Below are 10,596 nucleotides of genomic sequence, written 5' to 3'. Positions count from 1 at the left end.
AGCCAATAATAAAGGCATTAATTACACCATCAAATTTTATAACCATTCCTAAGACCTTTATCCTCTCTGACATCTAATGAGAGAGTACATGCTGTCTGGGGCCATGATTAGCTCAGAAAAAAAGGAGAGATTAGAGTATTAGACATTACTGAGCAGGTGGATGATTACACAGGATCTTAAGCCAAGAAATAAATATTCCAAGTACATCGCATTTGGAAAATAAAAAAAATATTTAAATAAATCTTTAAATACCTGTGGAGAATAACAAGGCTCTAACTTTATGGTGTGTCAGCATACATACCAGATGATGAAATAAAGAATGTGTAAGGCTTTCACATCTTTCCTCAGTTTAACAAAGCTCACTTGGTCAAAAGACTGTGGGGCACAGGAATCCTGTGCATGTATATCCAACACAGGAAACTGCAGGTGACTCATCTACATTGCTGGTAATCCAGTATTATTCATACTGTGTTTTCTTGTATTTATTGGTGCCCCAGCTGTTGGTGTTTTTAGGAATACAGAAATAATGAGCAGTGTAAGGTTTTGTTTTGCTCACTTTTTAAAGTTTGCATACAAAAGAGATGGAAATGTTGATCAAGCCATTTACAGAGCTGGAAAAATGACAGGTTTAGTTTGTCAACTCTTTACTACACTAGGAAATGATAAGTATTTAATCTATATTTTTGCAAAAATGCCAACCAAAAATCAATGTTTCCTGTACTCTAGCTTGATATTTGATTGGTTTTTATGTGATTGAGTTTGTTTGTTGCTCCCAGAGCCAGGTTTGTGGAGGTTTTTTTGGTATTAGCCACTTTCCTAATCATTAGCCTAAGGATGCATGTTTAGAGTCTCAACTGCCCCCACCTCTCCCCTCCCACTTCACTCACATTCTTTGTTACAAGAAAGACACTTGACCATTTGGAGCAAGGATGAATGCAGGGAAAGAGAGAGGGCCGAACCAAGAACTATAATCTGTCTCAGTAGGTGGTTGGACATGATGAAAAGAAGTTTCTTGCCTCTGAAAAGAAATCTTAAAATTACTCTAAGTATGGTATTATTAAGGTATGCTATTTGTGTACTGTTCCACTGATTTCTGTTTGCAACTTCTCACCCTCTTCCCTGCAGACTCTGCCTGGAAGTGGATGAAGTCTCCTTCTGCTTGTAATGTTTTCAAGATTGTTTACACCCCCACTGATACCTGGGTATGTGCAAACTTGTGACTGCTAGACTGTGTCACAAGGAGTTAAATAAGACTAAACCCACAACAACTACATTAGACATTATTCCCGTTACTGGCTGAGTCAGGCAGCAAAGAATTCTGAAAATCCTGGAGCAGGAGCCACAAGCATAACACCACAGATCCCACTTGTAACTCTGGTTGTGGAGACCAGAACATGTGTTCTAGAATCATGTGTACATCAGCAGAGAAACAGATTGCTGCTTACAAGTGGCATACGAGTCTCATGTCATGAGACTCCAGTGCTAAAAGTTCAATCTTCAGATTTTATTCTTTCACCAATCTTGTCTGAATCTGCCTTCTCATTTCTTGCTTTCACATGCCTTTTTTCCAAACACATGTCCCTGTTGTTGTTTTCTCTCTTTTCCTTCTGCTTTCTGCAGCTCTCTTTTCTTCAGCAGGTCTGCCAGGAAGTATATACAATGCCCTTTGTCTCTTCCAGCAGCTCTTCTTAGCCACTTTGACGGTTGATTGTTATCAATTAGTCACATGCAAATTGCTCAAGTGGGACACTTTATTTTTGTTCCAGAAACAGCCAGGTTTGTCATATTCAAAAGTACTCTTTTGGTACCTCAGTTTGGAATCACACTGTATTAGAAGGCTTCTAACCAGGCTGACCATCTGAAGGCTTCTAACTAGGTAATGGCCACAGAGATACAGCTCATGTTGCTCCTGTGTTAGTATTTATTTGCACAATATGAAATTTGCCTACACTTTCACATTAGGTGTAATATTTATCATTGGACGCAACATAGAAGTGATGGAAAAGATGAAATAAATAATGATGAAATTGTCTCACAATTCCATATCTGAAAGTAATGCAAACACCTAATAACCCTTTAGTAGCTGGTCTAATGCTTTTAAATCCTTGACAGAGGTCTTGCTGTGATTGATTTTCTAACACTGGCTTAGTTGTATGTGCTTTGAAGAAATACTGGGACTAAAGCACTCTTCATATTAGTCAGAAGGCATTTCTTGCTGGAGATTTAAAATTTTAAATAGAAAATAAAAGTGAAAAAATGTTAAGACTGGACAGCAGAGCAACTAAAAGCTACAGCTGGGCTGACACACACAGAGGAAAATCCTGTCAGGTTAAAAACAGAAACATGTTCCGCCCATGGATTAACTTTATATCTAATCCACTCATGTTCTGCCACATGGCACACTACCTACACACACAAACTCTGTGATGAAGAGAACAGGGGTACAAATCTTCAGTAAACCTTACTTTCTTCCCATTCATTTCTATAATTCTGAAATTAAACACACCTAGATGTGCCCAAACATTTTCCAAACTATAGTATCAGTTATCTGCACAGTCACATTTCTGAAGATTTGCAAGCCTGTTTATTCACTCTCAGAATTATCCCTTCTGACTTCAGTATGCAGCATATTATGCTGAAAAACTTCTAAAGTCTACATCTGTTCAGTGCTATGGATTTACATATTGGCTTTCTCTCTAAAATGACTTACATATGTATCATTCATGAGAAACAAGCTCCTTCTTTTGGGAGTCTTCTGAATGGTGCTTCCCACTGTACATGTACTTTCAGTACTGAAACTTATTTGAAAATGTCAAAACTTGCAATAAATGTTAAGATATTTGATTAGATCAACAGGGGACTGATTCTTCAGAGGCATTATCTGTTGAGTGAGATTAAGGCAAATGCAACATTTAGTACTCCTGTGCAAACAGCAATTTAGTCTTCTGAACAAACTGCAGTTCAAATCCAATCACTGGATTTCATATTTAAGACTAATTTGCCTTCTCACAAATTTTCTGTTACAACTTTATTATGATTAAAGACATAAAGAGTAAATTGAAGCCACTACTACAGTTTGTTTGTTGCTTTTAATTACCACTACCCATAAACTCCCACTTTGGCCACCAATAGCTGAGGGAGAAAGAAGGAAATGCAGAAAAGTGTGTCAGTGGCATTTGCCTTTCAGCACAGCCAGACCGTGCATAGGTCATTAGTGGAAGTGAGAATAGCCTGAAGCTTTTGTAGAAAACATTGCCTGTAGCACCCCTGGAAGGAAAAGGGGTAAATCCAGCATTAGGGATTGTACCTCTGCCTCCCGTTGACTTGGGCAGCTTCTAAGTGAGAGCTTTAAGAGGGAATGAGACACAGAGGTGTGTGGAGTCCAACCATTCTTCTTTGCCAGGAGTTTATCGGTAAAGACTGTTTTAAACCTACACTGATGTATGCCAGATAGGATAATTTTAAAGTTCTTCAGTGCTTGTGAGAGGTCAGACAGCAGTCTAAATTAGAGTCAGCATTTCATAAAATACAACAGGTAACAGGCACCCTGAAAGCATTACATTCAAATAAATGTTTTCCTTCTACTTATAGGATTTTGCAGGAATGTTGCACCATTTCTCTAATCCTCCTTATGGCTTCTTGATTTTTAAAAAAGAGACAGTGTATCTAATTACTTGATAATGAAAAATGTACATACAAACTGAAAGTGATGAAATTGCCAAAAAACATAAGATATAAGAGGTCTTGTAAGATAAATATTAACCTTACGATTGGAGAGTTGCTGACTTCATTTTAATTACATTGATTAATGAAACAATAGAATTCACATAGCTATAAAGGCAAGTTCTAATACTTCTTTTCAAAAGTCATCTAGAATTGGGTAAATGAAGTTGTCTTTGAACAAGCAATATGCCAAAATCTGTCCTCCACAAATCATTGAAATTACTCCAGAACCTGAAAGAAACAATATGGTTGTTTTGTATTAATTTTTATAGTGGAATACAAACTTTATGATAAAACTGACAGGCTTTAACTACTTACAAAGATATCAGCCTCCACAACTGGTAATGCAAAATCTGTTGTAGGACAGGGAATTTATCTCTCCCCATCACTTAGGAATTTATTGCAGTGGTTCATCCTTGTTATCCATAATATAAGAAAGAAGAACAAAAGCCAGTCCTTTACCTTTAACTACTGTTTTTCAAGAGCATCTACTTTTCATGTAAAAATCTATGCTTCTAGTTTTACAGAAAATTAAACATTCAGAAATGTAGTTTTACCATTCACTTTGAGGAAATGTGATGACTGAAATTCATCTCATCTATTGTAAGTACTTGCACATGTTTATAAATCTTGACTCTGAAGGTACCTGGCTTTTTATTGATTTTAAAGGGTATCAAGAAAATCTATGACTTTGGACAACTGTCTTTCTGACACCTGAACAGAGATACATTTCAACTCATTACAGGTTAAATAAATCATGATTAAGTCCTGACTAATTGAGATTAGTCAGGACTTAATCATGACTTATTTCAAGCCATGTGCCTGCTGTTTGTTTGCAAGACTAGTGTAAGATGAGCATATTCTGGCCTTAAAATAGAGGATTTTTCTAAGGTGAAGAAAATCCTAGTACAGCATTATTTACCAGTGTCATTAAAAGAAGCATGAACAAAATGCCTGTACTTCTTTAAATGTTGACAATTCTCAGATTATTGAGGCAATAGATATTTAATAGAAACAGTTTATAAACACTAATTTTCTACACAGATTTTAGCAACTTAAATTTTAAAGAATTAAATTATACCTAATGCCAGCCACCAGTGTAACATCAGGGGGAATTCAGACATAACTGCAAGAGGAAAAGTAGAAACATAAATTTTAAAACAGTAAGAATGGGCACAAGTAAGAAGTGCAGTATGCTTCATAGGTTGTGCTTCATAGGTTATGTTTTTTACATGTATTGAAATGACAAATGCTTTAGGTCCTGACCAGCGCCTGCCCTGGCCACACCCAAGCTGACCCTCAGTCCCACTGTGGGTAAATGCAGGGCCATTCTCTGACCCCACATTGCCTCCCCCAGAGAAAGCTGACAGGGGTATTGCGGGGGGCTGGGAAGCACACTGCATGTGCCGACAGCTCAGGGCCAGCCAGCAGAGGTTTGGTTGGCCATCTGAAGGAAACAATGATAAATCTGGGGCTGTTGGGACATCAAGACGCATCATCCGATAGAATGACAGAAGTTAACTCCCTGTAAAAATTATGTACCAACAGGGCGGGGGGTTTGGTAGTTTTTGTAAATTCCTTGATTTCAATACAAAAATTATTAATGAGGAATAGCAGTAGTTTAAATCCCAGAAAACCAAATTTAGTAGATGAGAAATTATGCTTAATTTTTTTTAGATAGAGTCTCTGTTGGTCTCTGGCTTAATTTGTTAGGGAACTGGGGAATCTCCTGTCTGTATGAAGTGCTAAAAGACAAATGGACAAAGCAATGGAAAATGGAAGATTAATTTTATACAGTAGGGAGTGCGTCCTAATTTGTCAAAAAATATTTTCCTTTCTCTGCATTCTAGAATAAACATATTAACTTCATTGTTTTAAGAGAAAAGAATCCCCAGATAGGGTCTGGCAAGGATGGAGTTAAAATATATTTCCTAATTAGCCATAGAAGCATTCTGCTAAACAGCATGATACAAGGGACCAGATTACTAGGTGTTAGCAAAAAGAGATGATGGGTCTCATTTACAGCAGCTAATTATTTTCTTTTTCTTTCCTTTAAGGGGTAGATTTTCGCGGAGGGGGGAAAAGGTTTCTGTGGTAAAATGCTTGATTTTCCTTATTGAGATTTAGTTCAAATGATCTGACTTAAAACCTTTGCACTGACTTTGCTGAAGAAAAACTCCATTTTTACTCTGAAGTTGAGCTAAAGTGATAATGAGTAGTTCTTAAAATATCCAGACATGAACAACTGTTAATGTCTTGTTCAAAACTGTCTTGTTTTGGAAAAAAAAAAAACAAAAACAAAAAACAAAAAAACAAAAACACAAAAAACCACATTTGCCAGATGCAGAAATTGTATCTAGCCTGGATCCGTTTGGTACTAATTGTTAGAATATGAACTAACTCCTGATTTTTCATAAGAATATAACGGTTTAAAATTCTGCAACAGATTCAGAATTAAGTTTAAAATGGGAGAATTTAAATAGAGGTATGAGTCCAATGGATGGAAAATAGAGATACATATGTATTTAGCTTTAGAGAAAATTAAGTTAGTCCAGTAATACATTGGATGAATCCTAATGGATTTGTCCTTCAACTTGTGATACTATGTGATACTATTTAGCAGTAAACCTACTTACCAGCTGAAGTTATGATGATATGAATAATAGTAACTGTTACAGCATAGTCCCAAACCCATTCTTCCACAACCAAAGCAAACAGCAGACCACAAAGAAAGAAAGTTATTTCCAAGGATATCACAAGAACTGTAAAAGAAAAAAGGATATTTTCACCAAACACGGTTTTGAAAGACATCTTCTCATATTCCAAACAGTATCAATAAGAAGATAAAATACCTGAGATAGTTATGCATTTTCATGGATGGGCAGAAAGAAATACTAATTGGTGGTATGAAATAGCTGCTGTCTTTGGCATATAAACATGTTGCATCAAACTAACTGATAAAATTTGAGGGGGGGGAGGGGGAATCATGTTGAGATACAGTAATTACATTTGGCCCTGCAAAGTAATTCTAATGGAATATGCTTTAATTTTTTTTTTCCATTGGCATAACATAAATGTTCTTTCTTCATCTGAAATCAGTATTAATACTGTGCAAATATCCATGCATTTTTATTTCTCTTTTAAGCTATGGACCAATTTACTTTTGAGCTTTATGTATTTTACTGACAATTATGAGGTTTGCCTTTGTAAAATAGATTATAAATCTGGTAAAACTTTATGTAGGCATGTAATTCTTTGGGAGTTGCTGTTTAGGAAAAGGGATATATTTTGAGAGCTTCAGAAAAATTGCAGAAATTTGTATTAGGACATATAATGATACTTTTAGGGACTGAGCTACAATCAAATTCTGATATTTTAATGCCCACTGTATTCAAGCATTACCAAAGCAAAATTGCCATTAGTTGAATGTGACCCATTTCTCTGATCAGAATCCAGTGATTCATATGGAATTTGCTGCATTGCTGCAGTATGAAAATCAAATTAAACTACTTTGTGAAGGAACTTGATGGAGAATAGGCAATTGTTCTGCAATGAAAATGAAGCACCCTGGAAAAGCAGGCAGTTTCTTATGATGATGCAAGATAGAAGAACTCAACAAAAAGCCTAAAAATCACTTGGAAATTGAGTAGCAGTACAGAAATGAGAAGTGCTTGCAAGATGCATCAACATTTAATTGCAGTGTAATTAAAATACAGAAATCATTGGTATTACTAAAACAGCTATAAAATACTATCCATTGGAAGACAAGTTTGCATCCATATGCAATATATTTTCTTGAGTGAGGGGGAAAAAATGATAAAGAAACTTCAGTTACCTAAATAATATGGGTTAATCCATGAGGGATTTGTTTTAAAATCAAAAGGTGCCAAACCATCCAACATTTTAATCCTGTGGAAACAAAATGAATAATTTTAAACAGAGAGTTTTAGTATTTAGAATTTAGATTAGATGACATATTATGAGTGTTTTTAAATAGGATAAATAGAATACTCTGGATTTTTGCAAGCTCTCTAAGTCCCATTCTGAGTTGTGGTTTTGCCCTTGCTCACTTCTGTTTAAGAATATTAGAACCAATATTTTATATTAGTTTTGAGTCTCCACTTGACAATTTGAAAGAAAGTTCAGGTATAACAATTTAACTGAATTTTAAAAATTATGTTCCTCAGCCTGGATGTTTTCTTTAAATAGGCATAACTCCACCCATGAGTTGCAGTATGCCAGCATATCAGACTAAAGACAGGGAAATCTTACCTGAATACTGCAAAGCACACAGAGAGGACCACATAGTACACAGTGTAGAAAACTATTATGCATATCAACAGGTTCACCAGAACAACCTGCAAAAGGGCATAAAACAGTAAAACCTAAAGCCATGTTAACATCAGGCATTCTTAGAAAATAATTCTAGATTTCTATCAAGCATAATGTGAAAAAAAAATTGTAAAAGAAAATATTTAGGCAGAATTTTTGCTGTTGCTGATTACATAAATGTGCTAAAAGCTCTTTGGTACATTTCAGCTCCTAATGTGGCTGTGATGCATGGCTTTTATTTCTATAATATATTGTTGTATTCCTACTATATAAACAATTTACAATTGCTCCTAAAAGTAGAAGGACATTTCTTGATGGCTATTAAGAAATTAAGAAGATACAGAGAAGAAACTAAAAAGGTATAGCTAGAAATGTTTGGGGTTTTTCTTCATTAGGGCTACAGCCCTAAAGAGGTCAATCTGTTGAGCTCCAAGGGATGATTTGATTATGATGGATAAGTACCTTCACAGAAAATACCAGGTACTTAAGGGGTCTTTAATCTATCAGAAAAGACACAAGAAGTAAACAGCCACAAGTTCTAGCTAGACAAATTCAAAAGATGCAGGAAGGACATCTTGGCTTGTAACTCCCTCTGGAAATAAGACATCCTACTAAGCAGTAATAGATGCTTCTGAGGATGAAATTTCAACTCTCATATTAATTTCTGGCCTTAGTTCTTTGAGTGGTTGTGTGGTAAGTAATGTATTTACAGAAGCATCCAACATTGACAGAAGTAGGAACATTGTGAATATATCAAACCACCTATTTTTATATTGCTAAATGTTGTAAAGTGTTAAATATTGAATACTGCATCTATCTCCCACAAGAAGAGAGACCAAAGAGCTTTAGTTTCTAATGCAACAGGAGATTAACCATCATGCCTGCAGAAACTGATGTTTGTCAATAACAAGAAGTCCAGGATAGTCTTAATCTTTTTTCCCCCCCTACATCCAGACAAAGCCAAACAAAAACTGAGAATTATTAATCTCTTCAGCCACATTGATTTGTGGGCTAAATATAGCCCCTTTGCACTGTCTATATTCTAATTCTAAATGAAAATTGGCCAAATAACTCATTTGATCCCTTCCTTTCCACAGTGCACACCATCACTGTGGTGATGGTGATCAACTACATTGTCACATGTAAGTTTGGCAGCCATGCTGCCTCCTACTCCCCTGAGCATAACTTCAAGCATTGGAAGTTTAATGTCTGGCACATTTTTGGTGGGAATCTTTTTTGTTTCATTGCTCTGAGAAGATGCACTTTTCCTGTGATTCACCTTTATTCATTGCCCCTCCTCTTGCCACGGCCTCTGTGAAGCCTTCTCTGCCCTGGATGGAGATTGGTACAGCAATAAAAGTGGAGAGACAGGACTGAAGGGAAAATCACAGAGCTGAAGGAAGGCTGTGAGGTAATGACCTATTGACCTGTAATTACAGTAGGTGAGTTCCCAGCCTTGAAGTCAGAGACCAACTTTCTTTGGCCTCAAAGACACAGTATTTTTCTCTTTGTACCCAGAATATTCCTAGTCCCTGTCTTAGGGATGTAGTGAGGCATTAGGTATAGTACACTTTGCTCACTTGAGTAAGCCAAGGAAATGCACACAACACAAAAATAAAGACACAGAATTTTTTTCCAGTTTTATCACATCCTGCCTAATTTTTTATTAATTTGACATTGCCACAGAAATTTAAACATACTTTTTTTTAAATCTGAGAGTACTTTTTATTTTCAATCTATTTTCCCCTTTCTAGATCTTTTGGTATTTCAAAGCAAAATACTCACAAGTTAAAATCTACGGGATTATTCATTATATGTCAAAACAACTTAAAAGAAGAATCTTCGGAAATCACTGGTGACATCAAATGTAAAATTTTATAACACTTCCAAGAATTTTATCTCATAAGTGGAACAATATCACATATTTTGAAATCCTTTTTATAAGATGTACTTTGCAGTACTTGCTGCCAGCGCTACAGGATAAAGTATCTTTTTAATTTGAGGGGTTTTTTTAGGAAGAGAACACTGAAGAACAGTCTGTAAGAATGAAAGCAACAGCTCATTTCAGCCCCACAGCAGTTGTCTAATCCTCTAATACTATCTGGTGACAAATACAACACCAAATAAACTCAATTCCCTTTACCTTGGTTTCAGCAATTTTGACCTTGAGAGCCATGGACACATGATGAGTGAGAGGAAGTGCTCTTGCTATATTCCATATGCCAGCTTTAGCAGGAAGAAGCAGCTGGTTTTCACCCCAAAAAACATTCTAACGGGTAAGTATAGGACAGGGTGGGGTGAGGTGAGTAGATTGGATTAAACAGAATTGAGACAGAAGACATCTGTGCGCTAAATGTAAGCTGCTAAAGAGCAAAGAGAAAATCCTGCTTGCTCATGCAATGTTCGTACTTTTGTAGCTTCAGTCAGCCAAGGCATTTCTAAAACATAACTTGGCTATTTAGACACAACATTATTATTCTTTTGCCCCTTTTAATTGCTTTTTTCCCCAGCATTCATATGATCACAATTCCTTGGGGTTAT

General features: G+C 36.0%; 1 protein-coding gene across 1 annotated transcript; it reads right to left on the bottom strand.

The window, feature by feature from the left end:
- Positions 1-3,859: 3,859 nt before the first annotated feature.
- Positions 3,860-10,231, bottom strand: TMEM244 (transmembrane protein 244). Its single transcript, XM_077781795.1, has 6 exons — positions 10,199-10,231; positions 7,996-8,081; positions 7,559-7,632; positions 6,360-6,485; positions 4,805-4,849; positions 3,860-3,954 (listed from the first exon to the last, which is right to left on the bottom strand). Exons 1-6 carry the CDS (start codon positions 10,229-10,231, stop codon positions 3,860-3,862), a joined length of 459 nt encoding a protein of 152 aa, XP_077637921.1.
- Between the last annotated feature and the right edge of the window lie 365 nt (positions 10,232-10,596).

This window comes from Lonchura striata, chromosome 3 (genome assembly GCF_046129695.1).
Source record: "Lonchura striata isolate bLonStr1 chromosome 3, bLonStr1.mat, whole genome shotgun sequence".
NCBI lineage: Eukaryota > Metazoa > Chordata > Aves > Passeriformes > Estrildidae > Lonchura > Lonchura striata.
Note: the sequence above shows the minus strand (reverse complement) of the source record. Positions and strands in the feature narration are given on the sequence as shown.